At 48.0% G+C, this 23704-nt stretch overlaps 1 protein-coding gene and 1 long non-coding RNA gene across 4 annotated transcripts in view; one reads left to right on the top strand and one right to left on the bottom strand.

Annotated features, from left to right (window-relative positions):
- LOC119405177 (receptor-type tyrosine-protein phosphatase kappa) overlaps positions 1–22902 on the top strand; it is a 190352-nt gene extending 167450 nt beyond the window's left edge. For 2 of the 3 annotated variants that reach the window (XM_049419228.1, XM_049419227.1), the window contains exons 6-18: positions 654–690; positions 1846–1943; positions 2770–2895; positions 9500–9651; positions 10300–10435; positions 11069–11218; positions 11894–11993; positions 12661–12737; positions 13113–13244; positions 13512–13644; positions 14116–14299; positions 20057–20192; positions 20655–22902. In XM_049419228.1, coding sequence (XP_049275185.1) covers positions 654–690; positions 1846–1943; positions 2770–2895; positions 9500–9651; positions 10300–10435; positions 11069–11218; positions 11894–11993; positions 12661–12737; positions 13113–13244; positions 13512–13644; positions 14116–14299; positions 20057–20192; positions 20655–20720 — 1527 coding nt within the window. In that variant the 3' untranslated portion in view covers positions 20721–22902. Of the gene's footprint in view, positions 1–653; positions 691–1845; positions 1944–2769; positions 2896–9499; positions 9652–10299; positions 10436–11068; positions 11219–11893; positions 11994–12660; positions 12738–13112; positions 13245–13511; positions 13645–14111; positions 14300–20056; positions 20193–20654 lie in introns of all 3 variants that reach the window. The other variant, XM_037671990.2, reaches the window with a different exon arrangement.
- LOC125759830 (uncharacterized) lies at positions 22861–23314 on the bottom strand. The gene is made up of 3 exons (XR_007417534.1): positions 23194–23314; positions 23068–23158; positions 22861–22959 (listed from the first exon to the last, which is right to left on the bottom strand). It is a non-coding gene; the product is annotated as an uncharacterized LOC125759830 (long non-coding RNA).
- Positions 23315–23704: the final 390 nt, after the last annotated feature.

Genomic DNA, 23704 nt, shown 5'->3' with positions numbered 1-23704 from the left:
GGTGGTCAAAGGCATCACAGTTTTCAACTACGCCTGTTTCAACCCTGTAAGGTATTTCCAGCTCACTGTCGTGCACGTTAGCACCTCTACAAGTACACGAAAAGTTATGTTACCCAAGGGCCAAAGTTTTACACCCCTTAGGGTGTAAAATTTTTCGCTTCATGCTGTGTAAGGCTCGAATTCACGAGCCCTTCAATTCGATACAAGACTCCTTCGCTCGGAGTCCCCGGACGGGAAAAAAGCAAGTGTTTGCATCGCAGGAAAAACGATGCGAGCAAGAGGCGTACCATTTGGTTAACTGGGCTCAGTTACAGGAATGATATAATTAGCGCGGACATTCTGATAGCACTTTCCGCATTCACCCGGGCCGCAGCTTCGCTACGCACCTCTTTGAGAGGAGTTATTGTGCCTCGTATTATTTCCCACGAAGAGCGTAAAAGAAACACATCTAATCTAACCGTGCAGTCTGATGTGAGTTCGGGTACAGCGCATTGTTTACTCCACCGTATAACTGCGGGATGGCGACCTTTCACGAATAAAAAGGTCTCGTTCCTGGGTAGCCGTTAACGTCGCCGAATATAAATTTGCTTTCACATCCAAGCGTCTCCCCAACTATACCCTCCTCATTATTTTTGTTTCCTTCTTGTTTGCAGAGCATTCTGAAGCCGAACGCCTACATAGCGGCCCAAGGTAAGAATAAGGAATTCTGCGTGGCTGCGCGCGCCGCTTGTTATTTGTTCGCCCGGAACGACCTAGGTCGTTAGTGAAGCCCATTATGTACTGTAAGAGCTTGCTTTGATAAAAAAAAAAAAGTCCGAAACGAAAATTTGTCGAGCGTGGCTATGCAGGTTCTAAGAGCTAGTTCCTGCGAAGTCCTTAGGTTGGGCAAACCAGGGAATCGTAACAAAAAAGGCTATAGAGGTACCGAAGTATGCGTTAGACCTGAATCTCACACTTTCTTTACGGGATAAAGCTGGACTACAGAGGAAAGCGTAGGGACGTCGTTAGAGATTCACCTCACGTGTTACTTAAGTGTGCCTGCCTCTCGGGAGTGGGGAATTTGTTGAAAATGAGCAACGAAAATTTCGCCACGTTGTCAAGGTGTGTGTGTGTGTGTGTGTTTGCGGGCGTGGGTGTGTGCATGCGTGTGCGTGCGTGTGTGTGTGTGTAATAGGTGTTTGTAACGCAAATTAAAATTAACGCTACTAACTTCAACAGGTGGTGGCTTATGCAGCATCTAAGTTCGCCTCTACGAACGTTCAGAATATTCAGTCAGTATAACTAACGAAGGAAAGGTAAAAATATAGTTTCCTACTATAGTTATGCTATTTAGCGTTGACTTCATACTTTGAAAACGAAAGAAAAGAAAGTATGCTTTGATAAATGGCACTTAACTGAGAATACTTCGCCGTTTGTAGGACGCAGTGCCTGAATTCCATAGGTCCATTAAGTAATGGCATGGATGTTAAGAAAGGTTAGGGGAAGTTCGCATAATTTTGTTAGTTTGGGAGCAGGGAATTTGCTGTAAGAAGGGTTTCTTTACCAGAACGGTAAGTACGCTTGGGTTTTTTAATTGATTAACTGGCATGTTTCGGGTAGTAGTAGTAGTAGTAGTATTTTTTTTCCAGTGGTAGTAATATTTTTATTAATCAGTGTTACACTGCGGCCACTGAAGACCGGGATTAACTCCCAGATTGAATTTATCATCTGAGAAAACCTGAAAAAAAAAATTAATGCTTACGAATTTCAGCAGTGGAATGTAACTAGCGAGAATTTAGCTGCGCAAACATTAACATTTAACATACAAGACATGCGCAGTTTATGCATACTATATGGTGTTCGCAGGTCCAAATGAGGACACCATTAGCGACTTCTGGCGAATGGTGTGGGAGAAAAAGTGCTACGTCGTCGTCATGCTCACCAAGGTGTTCGACTTCATTCGGGTGAGTAGCTTCATTCTTGAAGAATGACGGGCGCAATTTAAGATTCACGGTAAGCACTAGCATTTGCGAGGCTAGTACGAAGCCTGTCAGAGGCACTTGATTACTCGTGCGCAATAAGTTACATATTTTGCTATTCCTGTAATTTAATGATTACTTCTCGTACTCCATTGCTTGACGTGTGCGATATCCCCACGATAGTTTCTTCAGTACGCAAGGTGTGTGTATACGGTACGACTGGTGGTATCACGTGGTGCGAACGGCACGGTTACGCATATTCAGTGGGTTACTGGTTTCGAGGTAGGGTGAATACATAGGGCACAGCACCAACTTCCTTGGCAATTAATTCCTGAAGACAAAGTGGCAAGTCTGACGCCTTACTGCCCATTTACTGCGTGTGGGGCGGCGTCAGTAAAACCACGCGATTTTGATTTTTAGACAAGCGAAATGCAAGCCTTGAACTCTTGCTTGCGGTCTAGAAATGCATGTGGTGCTCTTTGGCCGTGCCTGACGCCCCCTCCCCCCCTCCCCACCCTCTTCAAGAAAGAAAGGGGGGGGGGAGTTAAAAACATTATATGCTTGTTTGCGTTCTTGCACGACCACTATTGGTCACTAAATGCATTTAATATTACGTTTAGACGACAGAGTTCTTCACAAAAACTGCGTGCAAGACATTCACAAACACTCGTTACATTTTCCGCGTTCGTGTAGCCAATGAGTTATTTGCCCTGTAACCGCTGCCCAGTTAACCTTCAATTACGTACGAGTTGCCTCCCATTGCGAATACTCAGTGCATAGTGCAAGCGGTCGTCCCGTGTTGACGTCACAGGTGATGTGCTGTCAGTACTGGCCCATGGAGTTGGACAAGCCCGAGAAGTACGGCGTCATCGAGGTGACGCTGCTCTCGGAGGACGCCATGGCAAACTTTGTCATCAGGACGCTCAGGCTACGAAAGGTGACACTTACTGAAGCGCGATCCCTTCTTTAGATACTCGTGGACTTCTAACGCAGTTTTCTAAGCAATGTCAAAACTGTTTCACAGACAACAACCTCTTTTATTTCTAAACACTCCACCGAACGAGTGGAAGTCTATATAAGTGTTCAAACATTGTTTTTTTTTAGATGCAGTTTGTATATCTTATATTCCCGTTACGTCTAACGCACTACATTGTATGCCTCGCTGCTTCGATACCATGAAATTCTGATTTAATTATGCGCTGGAACCTTAATGCACATTGGACATCCACATTGGGCACGTTGGAGATTTCCCTCCAACGCTATTCTTTCTAGTGCGTTCTACGTCTAAACCGAAATTTGGCTAACTATAGCGTCCGCCTCAGTGTTGCAGTGGTTACGGTGCTCGGCTGCCGCCCTGATAATCCTGAGTTCGATCTAGGCCGCGTTGGTCGCATTTAGATGGAGGCGAAATGTTAAGTCCCATGTACTGCGCGATGTCAGTGCACGTTAAAGGACACCGGATGGTCGAAATTTCCGGCGTCCCTCATAAATATATCGCGTGGTTTTGGCTCGTAATAACCCCAGAAATATGCTACCTGTGCAAACACTGAACTTTTTTTTTTTTTTTTTTTTCACTAAGTTTCAACAAACCCCCGCAGGGGCGTCTGCACAAGCAGGCGTTTGGTGTGTAGCGACACCACGGACCCGAGCTAACGGGGGGGTTTCGACCCCCTCCCACGCCTAGCCGTGCGTGGCTTTGCCGTGTCCGGGGAAAAGGGGATCCTGGGGGTTGAGCCGACGCCGGGTGATTGGACCTTTAAGGCCCCCCGGCGGACGCAACACACCCCTTTGGCCCCGGCTTCACGTAGACGGCACCCCTGGGCTGACCCACCCAGGGGAAATCGGCAGTCGCCTTTTCCTGCCTCTCCCCTCACATCTTCGTCTTTTCTCTTACTTTAAATCTTTCCTGTCCTCTACTCTCTTCCATTGACTTCCGTGTTTCCTGGCGGCAAGGGTTAACCCTGTGTGGTTATCCTACCTTGGATACACCATACTCGGTTATAGTGGTGGCGTACAGCTGGCGCCTGCAGGGCCTGTGCTTACAGACCCTGCAGCGTCCCCTTGTAGGACTCCATGGTGGGTGGCTGGCGCTGCTGCCGAAATATAAACATTTACATATGGCTAGTTCCTTCCCCCCACTCCCTGATCGCCCTCACAAAAGAGGGCGCACCGACGAAGTCTTCCAGTTTTTTGGTCACCAGAGAGTATCTTTCCCCCGATTCCACGTTATCCACGCTGACACACCCGGCAAACCAGTGCGAACACTTTCACCTTTTCTAGTTTCGAAGTCTTTGACCGAAATCTTTGGCCCAGGATATAAAGTATCGAGAATGGCAAGTGGTGACCTCCTCTTGGAGCTCCGCGACCAGAAACAATATGAGAGACTGCCTAATCTAGCGAAATTTGGAGATACCAACTTAATAGTAACCCCACACCGAACCATGAATACCACCCGTGGCGTTGTTTCAGATGATGACTTGTTAGGGCTGACGGAGGCTGAACTCCTGGAGGGTTTCAGCGAACAGAATGTCATCAACGTGAAACGAATTAGGATAAGGCGTGATGGCAAAGAAGTCCAGACTAAGCACCTGATACTTACTTTCAATTCAAGTGTACTGCCCGACTCCATCGAGGCTGGGTACATCAAGCTTCGAGTGAGGCCATATATACCAAACCCTCTCCGATGTTTCAAATGCCAGCGGTTCGGCCACAGTTCACAGAACTGCCGAGGCCGCCTAACTTGCGCCAAATGCAGTGCTGAAGAACACACATCTGATGCCTGTGAAAACTCTCCTCTTTGTGCGAACTGTAAAGGGGAGCATGCCGCATACTCACGGTCATGCCCATGCTGGAAAAAAGAAAAGGAAATTGTCACAATTAAAGTAAAACAAAACATTTCATTTAAGGAGGCACGAAGGCAGGTGTCCTACCTACCAGAAACCAGCTTTGCCGAAGTGGCGCGTCAGGGGGCAGCGCCACGACGGCCTTCGGCGGCTGTCCGGCACACGCGTAGTGAGCCGGCGGTGACGCCACCCGCCCCCTCGGCGGTTGCAGCCAGTGCTGCTCCGCCATCCAAGAAGGACCCACCAACCTCCGGGTTGGGGGGCGCGAAGGTCTCGTCTTCTGAGGCGAGGCCCTCAAAACAAACGCAGCGCTCGCAAGAGCGCGTGTCCAGCGCCTCGCAAGATGCAATGGACACAACACCGAGCGTGAGGGCGCAGTCAGCGCCTAAGGATCGGCGCGACTCCGTCGACCGATCCAAAAAAGAAAAATCTCGAGTCACGGCCCCTGGAAAGGGTCCGTGAGCTAATTTTCCATCCTTGAGCACACAGCACAAAACACATCTAAAATGGACACACAGATCCTACAGTGGAATGTGAGAGGACTTCTCCATAATCTTGATGATATTAGAGAACTTCTTAATAAACATACCCCAAAGGTGCTGTGTGTTCAGGAAACACATCTCAAGTCCACACAAACAAACTTTCTAAAACAATATGCCATCTTCCGTAAAGACCGTGACGACGCTGCTGCCTCGTCGGGCGGTGTCGCTATAATAGTTGATAAAGGTGTTGCCTGTAAGCAATTAAACCTCCGAACTTCTCTTGAGGCAGTTGCTGTCCGAGCAGTGCTGTTCGGTAAGCTACTAACAATTACTTCTATTTACATTCCTCCGTGCTATCAACTTTCGAAGACACAATTTCAAAGCTTCATTGATGAACTTCCTCCGCCATATATAGTCGTTGGTGATCTAAACGCACATAATCCCCTATGGGGCGACTCCCGTTTGGATGCGCGAGGACGCCTAATAGAACACTTTCTGTTTTCGTCAGGCGCATGTTTACTTAACAAAAAAGAACCAACGTATTATAGCACTACACACAACACATACTCTTCTATAGACCTAAGTGTTGTCTCGAGTACACTAATTCCATATCTGGAGTGGTCCGTTGTCAAGAACCCCTTTGGGAGTGACCACTTCCCGATTATGTTGAAGTTAACAAAAGAAGATAAATGCTCGCCTGACTTTCCTCGTTGGAACACCAAGTCAGCCAACTGGGAACTGTTCCGAGAAAGCACATTTTTAGACGGAGATGACATTGGTGATTTTAATATAGACGATGCTGTGGCATACCTAACAGCTTTTATTATTGACGCTGCAGTGAAATGTATTAAGCAAACTAACGGAATGACTAATAAGCGTCGCATACCATGGTGGAACGACGATTGTCGGAAAGCGCGCAATAGTCAAAATAAAGCTTGGAGATTACTCCGAAATTACCCAACGGCTGAAAACCTCGTCAATTTCAAACAGGTTAAGTCACAAGCCAGAAGAACGCGTCGTCTTGCAAAGAAAGAAAGTTGGAATAGGTACATCTCCGGTATAAATTCTTACACCGACGAAACGAAGGTTTGGAATAGGGTAAACAAGTTAATGGGACGGGAGTCACACCCCCTACCCTTGGTAAATAGCCGAGGTGAGAGCCTGGAGGAACAGGCGGACTGCCTAGGTGAACACTTTGAATATGTCTCAAGTGCATCACACTATACAGAAACGTTCTTAAGATTCAAAGAACGCGAAGAGCGGCAGCCCCTTAAATGTAAACGTCCATCCAGTGAGGCTTACAACTGCCCATTTACATTAGCTGAACTTAAGGCATCTCTTGCGTGCTGCAACAACTCGGCGCCAGGTGGCGATCGCATAATGTACGAAATGATCAAGTATCTTCACCCCGAAGCACTAAAAACACTCCTAACCCTCTACAATACCATGTGGGCAGCTGGGTATATTCCATTGTTATGGAAAGAAGCGATAGTCATCCCGGTACTTAAACAAGGCAAAGACCCGTCCTTAGCCGCCAGCTACAGGCCAATAGCGTTAACAAGCTGTCTATGCAAACTATATGAGAAAATGGTAAACCGGCGCTTAATTCACTTTCTAGAAAGTAACAGTATACTAGACCCCCTTCAGTGTGGTTTCAGAGAGGGGAGGTCGACAATAGACCACCTTGTTCGCATAGAGACATACATCAGAGATGCATTTATTCATAAGCAGGTTGTACTTTCGGTTTTCCTAGACTTAGAGAAAGCGTACGATACCACATGGCGATTCGGGATTCTACGCGATCTTGCCGCCATGGGCATCCATGGAAACATGTTAAACACAATTGAAAGTTATCTGTCTAACCGAACCTTTCGCGTAAAAGTGGGAAATGCTCTCTCTAGATCATTCACCCAAGAGACTGGTGTTCCGCAAGGGGGCGTGCTTAGTTGCACACTCTTTCTTGTAAAAATGAACTCTCTGCAGTCAGTAATTCCAAGCGCGATGTTTTATTCCGTGTATGTTGATGATGTGCAGATGAGTTTCAAATCATGCAATATGTCTATCTGCGAACGACAAGTGCAGCTTGGAATGAATAAATTCTCTAAATGGGCGGATGAGAATGGCTTTAAAATAAACACCCAGAAGAGTACTTGCGTACTTTTCTCCAACAAACGAGGGGTAATGCCACTACCAAGTGTTGCGATCAAGGGAGACCAACTCTCTGTCAGCAGCGAGCATAAATTCCTGGGAACCACTTTAGACTCTAAGCTCACGTTTATACCCCATATTAAATATGTAAAAATGAAATGTCTGAAAGCGATGAACGTCCTAAAGCTTCTATCACGTACAACATGGGTAGTGATCGAAAGTGCCTCTTGAAGTTGTATAAAAGTCTTGTCTGGTCGCGCCTTGACTATGCCTCTATAATTTATCATTCCGCAACGCCAAGTGCATTAAAAATCCTAGACCCCGTCCACCATCTGGGCATCCGACTTGCAACCGGTGCTTTCAGGACAAGTCCGATCCAGAGCCTCTATGTAGAGTCGAATCAGTGGTCACTTCACCTACAGCGATCCTATAGTAGTTTCATATATTTTATAAAGGTACGCGCAAACATCAAACATCCTTCTTATTCAACTATAAACGATATGACCGCTGCCACCCGTCTTCCATAATCGACCCGCAGCGAGAAAGCCGTTCTCTTTGCGTGTGAGAAACTTAAGTGAGGAAATGGATGTTCCACTGCTAGAACTTTGTCCTATGCCCACAGCGAAACTTTTACCGCCGTGGCAGTGGCAGCTTATACATTGTGACACCTCATTTGTCGAGATCACTAAACATGCACCAGAAGCACATATTAAAATGCATTTCCGACAACTCCAGTCCAACTACTCATGCGTAGAGTTTTATACCGACGCTTCTAAGTCGCATGCAGGGGTGGCTTATGCAGCCGTCGGACCATCCTTCTCGGAATCCGGTGTACTGCACCCGGAAACAAGTATCTTTACGGCTGAGGGTTATGCACTATTGTCGGCTGTGAAGCATATACGGAAGTCAAACATACAAAAATCAGTTATATTCACAGACTCGTTAAGCGTCGTAAATGCATTAAAATCACTTTTTAGATTCAAAAACCCGGTAATAATTGAGCTGTATTCCGTTCTGTGTACAGCGTATATGTCCAACCAGCATGTTACTCTTTGCTGGGTACCTGGCCATAGAAGCATCGAAGGCAATGTGTTAGCTGACCAAATGGCCACGTCAATTATATTGCGCGCTGTTAACCCTACCGCTACTGTCCCTGCAACAGATCTAAAACCCTTCTTACGTAAGAAACTGCGAAGCCACTGGCAACGCTTGTGGGACACAGAAATAAATAATAAGCTTCACTTGATTAAGCCGCAGTTAGGTTACTGGCCCTCCGCTACGAGAACACGGCGAACTGATGTCCTATTCTGTCGCCTCAGAATAGGACACACATATGGTACCCATAGCTTTCTGCTGACTGGCGATGAACCTCCTACGTGTGGTAGATGTGGCGAGAGGCTAACCGTCCTCCACGTCCTCCTGGAATGTCCGGAAGCTGAAAGAGAGAGAAAGAAATATTTTCCCTTAGCATACCGCTATCATCTTCCTCTACATCCTATTATGTTTCTCGGCGAAGAGCCGCTTTTTGACGCAAAATCAGTCCTTGGATTTTTAAAAGATGTAGTATTGAATGTTTTTAGCCCAACAAGTTCATAGCGCGTCCTCTGTCCAGAAGATGCCGCTGTGATAGTAGCTTTCAATGAGCCCATGCCTCCATGCCCTTGTTTTAAGGGCTCTGCCGAGGCACTAGTGCTCCACGCCAAGTTTTTATTTGATATTCGTATTATTTTAATGAATTTTATGTCTTCATAGCACACATCATTTGTTATTGCCATAATTTTAATGCATGTATATCTTACTCACTTACAGCGACTGCTTTTAGGCCCATTTACAGCCACGTCACATCTGTTTTACCCACACTGCGTAATGCACAGTTCATTATCATCGCTCTGGCGCTCTTTGGCCACATCTGGCCCTTGCGCCAATAAACTCCACTAATCATCAAGTTTCAACAAACTTCATTTAAATCGATCCAGTGGTTGTTTCGTGAGAACGCGTACTCGAATAAGGGGATTGTAGTGATCTGCAATGTAAATAAAAGCCAGCTTTATTTTCTTCTACCTTGCAGGGTGAGGAGGAGCGTGACGTGTTCCAGCTGCACTTCACCAGCTGGGCGTCTCACACGCAGCCCTTCACCAACGCTCTGCTCGACTTCCGGCGAAGGGTTCGAACCTTCACCGACCGATGGTCAGCCATCGGACCAACGATCGTCCACTGCAGGTACGCATGGCCTCACACGTGTCGCCTTGCTAAACGGGAGGGCGCGGATTCGATTCCCGGTCACGGCGACTGACTGCATTTCGATGCAGTCGAAATGGAAAAACACCTGCATGCTTTCATTTAGTTACACGTTAAAGAAAGCCGAATGGTTTTACATAACAAAAATTATTTGGGCCATGGCCTGCAAAACATCTACTGCGGAAAAGCAAACATCTTAAGATTTCTTAGTAGACGCGTAACAAGACAAGCGTTTGTGGTGCTCAGGCATGCAGTTTTTTTTATGAAGTGGCGTGTTATTACGTGTTTTGTGGAGAGAGCTTGGTTATTAACGTGCTCTTGTGAACGTTCTAGTGTAAGGTGAACTCTTGCCATTGAACTGTCTGTTGCCATGCTGTTCTGTTTAGTTATTTCAGTTCGCTCTTTGGTTCCTTTACTTGTTTATTTATATTAAGGCAACCTTTCTTCTTTCCTTTTTACCGCGGAACCTCTCTCCACAGCAAATTATACGAGAGCAGGACAGAATCCCAGACGGTCAAAAAATCATGTACCAATCTCTAACTACGTTGCGCCTCGTTGTTGTCTCGTCGTTTTGGCACGCAAAATCCCTGAATTTAATTATTTTTTAATGTCTGATCTGTTGTTTCGCAGTGACGGTTGTGGCCGCACGGGCACCTACATGTGCATCGACGCCAACCTTGAGCTTGCGGACGAAGACGGCGAGTACGACGTGTTCGGATACACCAAGAAACTACGAGCTGCGAGGAAGGGAATGGTAGACACCGTGGTAAGCGCTCGTACGCTTCGCATGTCCCACGTTCCGCTTCGTCTTTTGTTCCTTGTCCATGCGACAAGGAACGCGGACTCTCGCACTAACTTGTAGCATTCATCGTGAGGTTGTTTCCGCGAGACGTTAATTACTCTTCAAAACAATTATGACAGTTATGAAAGTCAGTTATGCAGACGGCTAATATATCCTAAGGTAAGATTTCGCACATGAAAAAAAGACAGGGATCTTATCTCCACACTTTCGTTCTTCTTTGTGTTGAGCAGTATCTTTATCTCGTCCTAAATGTGAGGAAACAAACGCGTGGTAGTGAAATCTCAGTCGAACTTCAAGAAATAGGCATGGGCAGGGCATGTAGCAAGAAGCCAACGTAACCGCTGGTCATTAAGAGCAAGAGACTGGATTCCAACAAGCGCGCCATGGTGAGGCAGAAGGTTAGGTGGGCCGTCGAGATAAGAAGTCTACGGGGATAACGTGGCTACAAGTGCAGGTCCGGTTTCATTGGAGAAACGTAGGAGGAGGCCCTTGCCCTGCAGTGGGCGTATAGTCAGGCCGATGATGATAACGATGGTTAGAGCTTCTACAGTCCCGCCACGATTCCTCTTTCATTTCCAATTCTGCTCCTCCTCGCAGGAGGCGTACAAGTTCGTGTACGAGACCCTGGAAGAGGCGTACGTGTGCGGCAAGACGTGGTTCCCGGTGTCCGAGCTCTCCGAGCAGCTCAAGTTCAAGTCGGCCAAGAACCCAATCACCAAGGTCAACGAGTACCAGAAGGAGTACGAGGTGCGCGTCACGTGACTACAGCGAGCGAGCGTGATTGGCTGGTGGTCGCATGCATGCGCATGAATTCCCTTTTGAGTTTAGATGCAGTGGTGAAATCAAGAATTCAATGAAGCCTCGTCTACAGGAACAATTATGGTCAAAAGATAAAAAAGAAAACGCCGACCGAGAACACTCAAAAAATAACAAAGACGTTTCGGTTCCCGTACGGGGGCCTTGTTCACAAGTGAAGCTATCTGCAGTGATGAAGCAAAGATGCAGTAATGTCTCTCCCTTACATCCCTTACAAAAATGTGTTTAAGACAGTCTATAGACTGTGTACACCCATTTTTAGACAATCTACAGACTGTCTAAATCCATTTTCGTAAGAGATTGAAGCGAGATCGAGCATGTAGTCTCAAGCCTTAGATGTCCCATGAATGAAAAAAAAAAACATCACTAGATGTGACCTCACAGCCACATCAAATTTTACTACGGGCAAAACGTTACGTGGCGTCATCACTGACGCCATGTTATGACGTCATCGTGATTTTATCTGATTGCCTAATCACACGACATCGTCGCTTGGTCGACTAGAACTTACAGTTCGACAGCACCCGGCGAGCGCTCTTCTTTTTTTTCTTTTTTGTGTTGTGTTACGCATGTTCACTCGTATGTCGTTCCGTCTGATTTGCCCAGAAAATCTGCAAGATGTCGTCCAAGCTGTCAATCGGCGACTGTGCTGGCGGTCATCGACCCGAGAACAGGGACAAGAATCGAGACGTGGCCACCGTGCCGCGTAAGTCCCGATATTTTCAGATATTGTTTTAATTCTTCTCTGAATCTATTCAGCTGTCTATTTAGCACTATTAGCAATTGCTTCGATATCTTCTTTTTTTCCCTTTTTTTCCTAGTAAACCAACTGACCTGAAGCAAAGTCTTGTTGGTATACCAGGAGTTTGAAAGTATTCCTCGTCAAGTAGGCCTTCTTTTTGGTCAGTTTAATGGGCAAAGTAAAGCACGAAGCATGAACTGTAATGATATACCAGTGTTGAAGATCCAGTTCATTTTGAAGTTGAAGCAGTATGGTATTATAATGTAATTATGTATTTAGATTGGATTTTAATTGGATTGGAATGTAATTGGATTATAAAATAGATTACGAAGCGCAGTTACACTGGGCATGCACAACGCAAAGATGTCACAGGCGGTTTGTCAATGTATTGTGATCAGTGCCAAGAGAACGCGAATTAGAGAAAATCATGATGTTTGCAAAAGTACCACCACAAGGTTTCTCACGTTGTAGCATTCATGAGTTGACTGTAAGTTCGCCATAGATGTTTTCGCTGTACAGTTCACGATTGCGAAGCTGAAGATGAGGTTGAAGTTGACAGTTATTACGATGAATTTACGCCCGAAATGTCTGAAATAATTCTGAAATGCCCGCCATTTCTTTATTTTTGTAGCTGACAACTTCAGGCCGTACCTGACGTCATTCCAAAGCAACGACAACACGGACTACATCAACGCTGTCTTCGTTGACGTAAGTTGGCTGTTTTATTTTCGTTATTTTTTTTTACTCTACGTGCGGTCTCGGGCCGTTCTTTTTTTTCTTTTTTTTTCGATGCAGTTCTCTTATACAGCTGATAACGCTCTGCGGACTCAACCACCTGGGGGCAGCTTATCTACAAAAACGATGTTGTGTAAATTTGTTCACAACTACAAAAAAAACACATCTGTCAAAATATTACTCGTTGTGGTAACAACCCCCTCCCACCCACCCCCATCTTCACAAAAAGAAAGCAGGAACAGAAAATGTACTAGCTCTTTTGGAATTGCGGGCACACTTATAGTTCAGTTTTACAAATTAGCTCTTTTATGGTCCCGCGATCGTCCCACTGTACCAAATTTTCTGCAGGGATACAGCCGTTCCAAGGAGTACATAGTGACGGAGTGGCCAATGGTCCGGACCGCGCAGGACCTGTGGTCTCTGGTGTACGACCACGACTGCAACTCTGTCATCGTCCTCTGCAACCCTCCGCCTTCGAACGTGAGTTTTGCAGGCTTCATGACGCCAATCGTTTTTAATCTCGACTGGTCTATACGGCATGGTCTCATCAGAACCTTCCCGCGGAAACAGATTTGATTATATATTTGCTGAAATTAGGTGTTGGAGCTAAACAGTAGTGATTCCAAGAGAAGGGTGCTTTAAATGTGAACCGTCAATTACTTTTAAAAGCTATTTCTTTTTAACGTGACACAATTTCGAAACACAAAAGTATACGTCGTCAGTTTTTTATTCGTTGCTTCTTTGCAGGCCTACCCTTCGTTCTGGCCAACGGAGAAGGAGAAGCGTAAGAAGTATGGTCCCGTGTTCACGGTGGACGTAGTCTCGTACAACCACTACCCGAAAATCAAGACGTGGATTTTCAGGATAAACAAGAAGGCAAGTGACAGCTGGTTATACTTTCGCTAACTATGACAGATCGTGTCAGAGCTTCCAAATGTACTCTTCGTCGACAGCGTGCTACATGGAAGCTTATCTTACAAAAGCGAGTTATGAAAGATGTACCTTCCAGAAAAGACATATGTAACAATGGTTTGGCGACGAGTTGATTGAGGGTGTAACACGAAAGCACTTTATGCCGGGGTCTACCAAAAATTCATGGACGTCATTTCCGTCACGGAAGTGACGGCATTAAAAGGGTACGTGGGTAGATCGGAAAAGAACTTCAGAAGAAACACACTGAGATATCCGGCGGGCGATTCGAACCTCCGACTCCACGAGTTTATTTATTTTCCCCCCTTATAATACTGAAACTCTAACTTGTGTGTGGAAAACAATGCGTCAAATACTGACACGCTGATTGATGTGTCAAGAACAACACGTGACACCTTTTCGTTGATACCACGGCAGGTAGTGTCGCTGACGGAGCTGATGGCGGGCGTGAAGGCGGAGCCCAAGACGACGCAAATCTTCCAGATCACCTGCTGGCCCGAGCGCCACAAGGTGCCCACCTCCACCAACACCCTGGTCGAGCTCATGAACATGGTCGAGAGATGGCGCCAGAGGACAACCTACGGCCCCGTTCTCGTCATATCCACGTGGGTACAACTACAACACCACGACAAAGTTTATAGTACCGGACGGGTAGCCGCTGACTGTGCAACAATTCCTATTCCCGCCTTTGTTCTGGTTCAACGTAGTGTCCACGGCCACTGTGAGAGAGAGAGGAAATGGAGAAAAGGCAGAATGGTTATAGACTGTACCCACGGCTGCAATAAAGTGCGCGAGTTGCCTCCCTGCAAGGCAACGAGAACTGGCAAAAATGAAGTTGGGAATGCGACGTAATTCGAGAGCATATATGCTGTCGAATTACGCTGTATTTCCAACTAATTTTGTCAGCTTGAAGCCTTCTGGGCATTACTATCGTGTACGATAGTACCACCCGGAATGCTTTGAAGTCAATGGACTTGTCAGTCTGTCTGTGGACAGCTGTTTTTCGGAGGCTTATTTGTTTGTTTTCCTGATGGACTGAAATTGATTGATTGATTGATTGATTTATTGATTGATTGATTGATTGATTGATTGATTGATTGATTGATTGATTGATTGATTGATTGATTGATTGATTGATTGATTGATTGATTGATTCTTTGAAAGCGCTTCCAGTTATTGACTAGGCCCGGCCGCGGCCGTCGCATTTCGATGGACGCGTAATGCTAGAGGCCCGTGTGCTGTGCGATGTCAGTGCATGTTAAAGAGCACCAGATGGTCGAAATTTCCGGAGCCCTCCACTACGGCATCTCTCATAATCATATCCTGGTTGTGGGACGTAAAACCTCAGATATTATTATTATTATTATTGACGAAGCCTCAGAAACAAAAGGCACAGACAAGGTGGAGCGCATACTAAACACTGATTTTACCCTTTAAAAGATGAATTAATACCAATCAGCCCCCGATTCGGCCTTACTAGATTCGATCGATAGATGAATTGATTGAAGCGCGCCCTAACTGATTTTAAAGTTTAAAAGATGAAGTTATATCAACCAGCACCCGTGTCAGCCTTATTATGTTCGATTGATTGATTGATTGATTGATTGATTGATTGATTGATTGATTGATTGATTGATTGATTGATTTGTCGGAGCTAACGCGAGAAACATCCAGCCCTGACAGCGTTCAGTTTTCGAACTGGTTTTTTTTTATTATTGCGCTGCACCCGACGCGCGGCCGAATGCCAACTTCTTCTTTGCCGAGCGCCGCATTCTGAGGCGCTACAGGGCTCCCCCCCGTAGAACGAGAGTCATAGGAGTCGCCCAGTGGACATGCTTGGATGAGGGCATCCAGGCTGAAGATTGAAGCCCCGCGGACGCGAGAGCGGCGATATACGCAGGTTTTAGTCGATCGGCAGCCACGACGTCTTCACGGCCATTGATGTCCAGCGTGAACGTCTAGGTGTACGATGGAGTACGCGGAATGGGCCATCATAGGTTGGTGTGAGTGGTGGCCGTATTTGGTCACGCCGAACGAAGACGTGACTGCAGTCATGCATATCCTGGCTGACGAAGACAGACTGGGGGTGTCGGTCGGCAGGAATCACAGGAGCAAGGTCCCGAAACGTGGTGCGCAGCTCTCGAATGTACGTGGAGGCATCGTGAGTGGAAGGTGGCGATGATGGCTCGAAGAATTCTCCTGGAAGACGCAGGGAAACGCCATAGACTAGTTCGGCTGATGAGCAGCCGAGATCCGCTTTCAATGCTGATCGGATAGGTGGTGGTGAAAAGCATTTATTTACAAGGAGAGGCGTGGGACCTCTTTAGAGGTTCCTACAGACTAGGTGGAGTCTCTATTCCGGGACCCCATTGGTTGAAGCCGCCGCCCTGGCTCTCTGTACCAAGGCCTGTTGGGCCTGAAGGTCTGAGCAGCCGAGCAGGGCCGCCTCCCAGTCCTCTCGGGTAGGGTTCGGGTGAGGAGTAAGGGCTGAGTTGTTTTGACAGGCCCACACCATGTGGTAGGTGTCCGCCACCTCCCCACAGTGCTGGCACTGTCCTGTGACTGTAGGGTCGAAATGTTTTATGATTGCAGGACATAACACCCAGAAGTACGAAGGGGAGGTGGTCGAGCCAACGTTCCCTTGGCTGGTGAGCAGTGAGGGCAGCTTTCAATTGTCGATGAAGCCGTTCGACCATGCCATTGGCGGAAGGATGGTAGGCAGTTGTGTGGATGTGTCGAATGCCCAAGATATTGGCAAGTGCGGTGAAAAGGGCCGATTGTAATTGACGACCGCGATCAGTGGTGACGAAAGCGCGACACCCAGCCGTTTGTGAAAGCCTTAGCAACTGTTGGTGCTGTAATGTCGGAAATGGGAAACGCTTCCGGCCATCTGGTGAAGCGATCCACACATGTCAGCAGGTAACAGGCTCCTTGCGATGACGGAAGAGGGCCGACGATGTCGAGATGGACGTGAGAAAACCTTGCGTCTGGAGGCCGAAAGGGGGATGTTGCCGTGACAGTGTGACGGTGAACTTTAACCCGCTGGCACTCAAGGCAGGTTCGCGCCCAGCGTCGGACATCAGCATTGATGCTTGGCCAAAGGAAACGAGATGTGACTAGCTTCTGGGTCGCACGAATACCAGGATGGCTCATGTTGTGCAATTGATCAAAAATTGCACGACGAAAAGCTGAAGGCACGAAGGACCGAGGGACACCAGTAGACGTTTCGCACGTTATTAATGAGGTAGAAAATGGAAGCGGGCACTCCGTGAACGATAGAGACGTGGATGAAGAACGAAGACGATGCAGCTCAGGATCGTTGCTTTGGGCAGCTGCTAGCTCTTCCATGTCTAGTGGTGGCTGGGTCGACAAGGCATCGATGCGGGATAGTGCATCAGCAGCAGCATTTTCCGGCCCATGGACGTGTCTGAGATCCACAGTTAACTCGGAAATGAAGCATAGTTGACGGATCTCCCGTGCAGTGTAATTGCTGTGATTGCGATGGAAGGCAAACGTCAGGGGCTTGTGGTCTGTAACGACGTAAAAGTCCCGGCCCTCCAATAAATGACGAAAATGTTTGATGGCGAGGTATACCGCGAGGAGTTCTCGGGCAAATGTACTGTATTTTGCTTCCGGTGGCTTTAGTTTTTGCGAGAAAAAAACCAAGGAGCTGCCAACCGGATACGTGCTGCTCGAGAACGGCGCCAACTGCCACGCTTGATGCATCGGTGACGAATTGGGGCATCAGGGACGGGATGTATGAGCATGGTGGCGTCTGCCAGAGCCTTCTTGGCAGTGCCGAAGGCAGATGCGGCGTCCTCGGTCCACTCCAGTGGCGCAGCCGGGTCTTTCTGTTTAGCCAATAGGTCGGTCAAGGGCTTTAGGAATGTGGCACACTTTGGAAGAAAGCGGCGATGGAAGTTTAGTAGGCCCAGAAATTCTCGGAGTCGCTTCAGTGAAGTCGGGGGTGGAAAGTCTTGAATAGCTTTCACTTTGCTGGCGAGTGGTTGGATACCCTGTGGAGTGACAAGGTGGCCTAGGAACTCTATTGTAGCGACGCCGAAGAGGCACTTATTGGGATTAATTACGAGGCCGTAATCATCCAGGCGGTGGAACAGGGTGCGCAGGTGGGCTTCATGCTCAGGGCCGGATGAGCTTGCTACAAGGAGGTCATCAAGGTAGGCAAATACGAAATCGAGACCTCGCGTGACCTCGTTGATAGTGCGCTGAAAGGTCTGTGCCGAGTTGCGCAATCCAAAAGGCATCCTCACATATTCAAACAGACCGAATGGGGTGGTGATGGCCGTCTTCGGAATGTCGGCGGGTTCTACAGGAATCTGATGGTAAGCCTTCACTAAGTCAATCTTAGAGAAGATTGTGCACCCAGCCAAATCTGATGTGAAATCCTGTATGTGAGGAAGTGGATAGCGGTCTGGTAAGGTGTGGGCATTGAGAGCGCGGTAATCCCCACATGGTCTCCAGTCGCCAGGATCTTTCTTCGGCACCATGTGGAGTGGCGACGCCCAGTTGCTTGAGGAAGGCCGCACAATGCCGAGTTCAAGCATGTGCTCAAACTCACGGCGGGCGATGGCGAGGCGTTCTCCAGATAGTCGACGGGGTCGTGTAAAAACGGGAGGTCCAGTGGTCACAATGTGGTGAGTGATGGAATGCTTCACCGGTGACTCTCTGGTGTGCGGCTTCGTGATGCTGGGAAAGTCGGCGAGTATTTTTGCATACGGCGAAGCAGGTGTGAGAGCTCGCAGTCCCGTTGACGAGGAAGTACAGAGTACACCGTTGATGGAGAGGCGGGTGTTGAGATCAATGAGGCGATGAGCATGCATGTCCACAGCAAGGTTGAAAAAACTGAGGAAGTCAGCTCCAATAACACCTTGCGAGACATCAGCGAGGATGAAAATCCAGCGGAACGTACGGCGTAGTCCAAGGTCAAGTGTAAGAGAGCGTTGACCGTATGTGCGAATGGCGGAATTGTTGATCGCTTGGAGTGGGCAGGTCTGTTCGTTGCGACGGCGATCTGCACACGAGGCCGGTATGACGCTAACCTGGGCTCCTGTGTCGACTAGGAAGCAAGCGCCAGTGACCTGTCAGAAACATAGAAAAGGCGGCATGAATTTTGACCAGTACCACTTGCCGCCGTCAGTGGCCGGTCGTCGCATTTCCCGACCAGGAGCACGGGCGAGTGCACTTGCGAGCAGAGGCACCGAATCGGCGGTGGTACCAGCACACGGTTGAGGATGAGACGTCCCGCGGCGCATCGGTTGACCGAAGTTCCGGAGAACGTGGGGGCGTCGACGAGCGACTGTGTATCTGGAACCTGGATGACGGTCGACGATGCGCAGGTACAAAGCCATCGAGGCGCCTGACAAGGGCGTCCAAACGGTTCTCGATGCTCGCGAGCGCCGGGTCTGCAGCGGTGGCCGGTGGCGGTGCGGTAACGGCGTTGAGGCTATGTGCCCGCGAGTAGTCCGCCACTCGGTCAGCCATTTCAGCGAGTGTGTCTACTGGGACATCTCCTGCAGCCACGAGGACCGGGACCATGCTCTGCGGTAAGCGCTGGAGGAACAACTCACGCAACAGCTTCTCCTCTTGAGGGGCAGACGGGCCGCCAAGGAGCTGGCGCATGCGTCGCAGGAGCTGTGATGGGCGACGGTCACCGAGCTCTGTGGCCGTGGTGAGCTGTTGGAGTCTGCTGTGTTCGGACTCAGACTTGCGGGAAATGATAGCTGCCTTCAACGTGTCGTAGGGATGGCTCGTGTGCGGCGACGCTAAAATATCAGCTAAGTCGTCGGCTACGTCCGGAGGTAAGCAGGACACCAGATGCCAGTACCTGGTCTGTTGGCTGGTGATTTGCCGTAGACGGAAGTGCGCCTCGACCTGCACAAACCATGTGCTGGGGCTGTTGGGCCAAAATGGTGGCAGGTTGACATGTTGGATCGCAGCGACCGCAGCACCGCTAGGTCTGGCGTCTTCTTGGGCGTCAGGAGCGGTAGGATTGGTGGCAGAGCCGGCGGGATCCATGCGGGATGATCGGGGCTGCGTGTTCTTTATCGGGTCACCATTAACTGTCGGAGCTAACGCGAGAAAGATCCAGCCCTGACAGCGTTCAGTTTTCGAACTGTTTTTTTTTTATTATTGCGCTGCACCCGACGCGCGGCCGAATGCCAACTTCTTCTTCTTTGCCGAGCGCCGCATTCTGAGGCGCAACAGATTGATTGATTGATTGATTGATTGATTGATTGATTGATTGATTGATTGATTGATTGATTGATTGATTGATTGATTGATTTGGCCATGAATTGGCCATGATGGCGAAAGCTTTCCGCTCTTTCTTTTTATATTAACAGGAACGGCAAGAGTCGCGCGGGCGTCTACTGCGCGGCCAACGTTGCCATCGAGCAGGTGGTGGAGCACGGTGAGGTCGACGTCTTCCAGGCGGTGAGGACGGTGCGGAGGCACCGGCCACAGCTCGTCGAGAACATGGCGAGTATACGATATTGCATGTATCCACGCGTCGCTTGTCTCTGCCACTCGCTGTGGTACAGCTGAGCTGCTGAGGTGTCGCGCTTCTGTGAGCTGGAGGTGCGCGAGTTCGATTCCCTGCCACGGCTGCCGCGTTTTGGTTTAGGTGCACGATAAAGTAGAACATCTGATCGATATTCTAAATTCAGTTTCCACATGACGTCTGTTGGGTACTGTGAAATCCACAATCCGGAATATTTCCCCAGCTCGACTGTTCAAGATTTTTTTCTTTTTTTTTTTTTTGGAGTATACTACCTGATCTGAAATATCGTCCTCCCGATTCGGCGCCAGACATGACAGACAATGTCTACAAAGATCATGCTATAGAGATCCACATCTGACGGCCCACGCCGCGTAGCTAAGGGAGTGTAGTTTTTGAAATGTGTTCTCACTGTATTTTTCTTTCTTGTTTTCTTTTTTCAGACCGAGTACAAGTACTGCTACGACCTTATTCAGCACTATGTGCTGCACTACCTGAACAAGGAGTGATTACGATGGCGGCTTGGCTATTGCGACTTTCTCCACGCAACGTATATACTCAAATATGCGCCCTCTTCCGCAAAAGGCACAAGCAAGGAAACGACTCACTCGTGGAGGGCTTCGGTGAAAAGCCACGATCAACTGTAAACAACGTTCACACCGATCAATCAAATGTCACGCCTATCAACGGCCAACATTCCAAGTGGTGGCGTCGTAGGATGGCGTCTACAGCCCAAGCGTGGGACAGTTCTTCACAACCTCGGAAGAAGTACGTGCCGGCCTGGCATCCTACGTCCGCCATCACCGCTGCACTCTAGCGGAAAAAAAAAACTTGATTTAGTTAGCGTTGCTTTCCCGTTGGTTTTCGTCCTCAAATGTATTTTCCTACGTGGAGAGTTCTCTTTTTCGTACTTAGTGTTTGTTCTCGTGTTGGTCAGCTAGGGGTGCCGCTCTTGTTGTAACTGTCGGAGCCTCCGTATTTCGGAGCTCCTCATTGACTCGCGGGGCTGCTGCTTGCAGCTTCCGTGATTGGCTCGAATAAGCCAACGTGGCGGAGTTTGATTTCGTCCCAGATGGCGCACCGGCGTTGAAGCCGGTTTGTAAATTGTCGGCGATGAAGAAACCGGTTTGGGGCGTTAAATTAACGGGAGCTGTTTTCCGTGGTGACGTCATTCAGCCGACTACGTCGCCAAAAGATGAATGCGATGACAAACGGTTGTTATCGCTGTAATGTAAGGCATCGTGTGTGCAAATGTGAGAAGAAAAAAAAGAAACATGACTTGCGCACGCTTTCAGGTGCGGTCTCTCTTTCTTTGAGCTTTGAAATGCTGTTCAAGCTTAAGTTCTTTGGGCTTAAGAAACAAGCAGTGTAGCGGCGTGGTCATTGTGCGCAAACGATCATGCTTAGCCAACAGGCAGTCTGCTCATCCGCCATCTTGGTTTTACAGCAAAAAAAAGCAGCTCGCAACGCTTTTTTTTTTAAGTTTTGCGCTGTCTTCTGCTCTGTTTGTCTTCCTTGCCGATTGGCCCAGAACTTGAAACAGCCTTACGGTAGGCGTCCACTGGGGCTGCGCATTTGGCCGCCTATATATGTATACGGTGACAATCGGAAACACAGACTCAACAAGCAGCAACGACGCAATCAAATCGAGTAGTTCAGTCGTAAAAGTGCATCGCCCCGCTCCTATTTTGGTTTACATAATTTTCTTAGCGGCGGCTTTCACGGAATAATGGCCTCGAAAGCTTATAACTTTTAAAGCATCAACCAACCACTTCGAATGGTCATTATCGCCGTCTGTTCTTGTGTCCGCCTGCTTGCAATATGCGGCACACTATGTTTCAGTCGCGACCGCCAACACTGTGCTGTAAAGCCGTGCAGTAATTGCGGTCATACGAATGTGTCATTAAGCGCTCCACAGATACGAAGCGATATTTAACTATGCTGGGTATCGCACTTTGTAGTACGATACTTCTACTTTAAATAGTTATTCATCTATTAGAACAGCGACATATGAAGGTAATAAGTTGATGGTGAGGCACCTGTCAGTTTACCATGTTGTGCATATTATTACCCAACTATTTATGTATTCACTTTTGTGTCTTGTTTAAGCGCACACCGCTACCAGAGTCTTTACTGTAACTTGCGCAGACTCCCGTCATTCGATGCGTCCCAGGATTTCCTTTCACACAAAAAATTTTCTGCACGAAGGACGTGTTTCTCATATCTTGCATTGTGGGTGGTGACGTACGATCATGCGGGACTCTATACGAAAACTGGAATGTTTCCGTGGAACATGAAATGGGTTGCATCCGCAGTAGTGAGGTACAAGTTGTCCTTTTTATTTGTTTATTATTGTGTGCCATAACGCAAATGTTGCGTAGTCCCTTACAGTAAGGCAAAACCTATATAAGAACTGTAGGTCTGCTGCTATCATCCGATGCTTATCAGTGTAATGATATTCGAAAATACAAGTCAGCAACGGTAAGCCTCCTCAGAAACCGCACGACTTTGCTTTTGTGTCTACAGCTGACACTAGAGGATCTACTCTAGCGTAGCATAAATCGACCGCTCCGGTCCAGCTAAGATACCTATGCAATTTTCACGTTCCTTTGCGAAATGTCTTGCTTAAGCGTTGTGCACAAGGCATGCTTTTTTAACTACGTCAGTATATTTGAATGGCCTACACGTCACGCGAGACGTACCAATTGAAAAGAAGGTTCCCGCCTCAATGTCTGCCTCATTGTCTGCCTCATTGTCTGCCTCATTGTCTGCCTCATTGTCTGCCTCAATGTCCGCCTCAATGTCTGCCTCAATGTCCGCCTCAATGTCCGCCTCAATGCCCGCCTCAATGCCCACCTCAATGCCACCACAATACGCATCTCAGCAGCACCTATACCCCTCCTCAACGCCCACATCAATCCCACCGCAATTCCCACCTCAATCCCTTCTCAATGCCCACACCTACCTCACCCCAATGGCCACTGCAATGCCCACATCAATCACACCCCAATGCCCACCGCCATGCCCACCTCAATCCTACCTCAATAGCTCACGACCACTTCGCTTGTTTCTGGGTACTAAGCCAAACCCCGACCCTTTCCATCAATGCCGGTCTTCATTCTTGAGAGCCTGCAGTCGCACCTTTGGTCCGTGCCTTCAATCGTGTGTTGCGAAACACGTTATGAAGAAGTTAGTCTTGATTTAATTGGCGCTGTTCTTGTGGAATGGCGTCAGCGAGCGATCGGCTAGTGACTCTAGCTCCCGTTTATTTTAAAACGTGATTCTTTTGTCTGCGACGCCTTTTTTTTGCTTGTTTTTGGGGATTCTATTGTGTTTTAATTATATGTTTCTGTTCCGCCCGATCGTTTTCGTTTTGCCTTGGTTTCTTGTACCTTGATGTGATGAAATAAAGAGCAAAAGCCGTCCTTCCTCATATAAAACGGCGAAAATGTATGGAAGTTGTACGAGGGGCACTACAGACAAGCGCTTCTAC

The sequence above is a fragment of the Rhipicephalus sanguineus genome, chromosome 9 (assembly GCF_013339695.2).
Source record: "Rhipicephalus sanguineus isolate Rsan-2018 chromosome 9, BIME_Rsan_1.4, whole genome shotgun sequence".
In the NCBI taxonomy this organism is placed as follows: domain Eukaryota; kingdom Metazoa; phylum Arthropoda; class Arachnida; order Ixodida; family Ixodidae; genus Rhipicephalus; species Rhipicephalus sanguineus.
The sequence above is the reverse complement of the archived record's forward strand: the minus strand, read 5'-3'. Positions and strand labels throughout refer to the sequence as shown.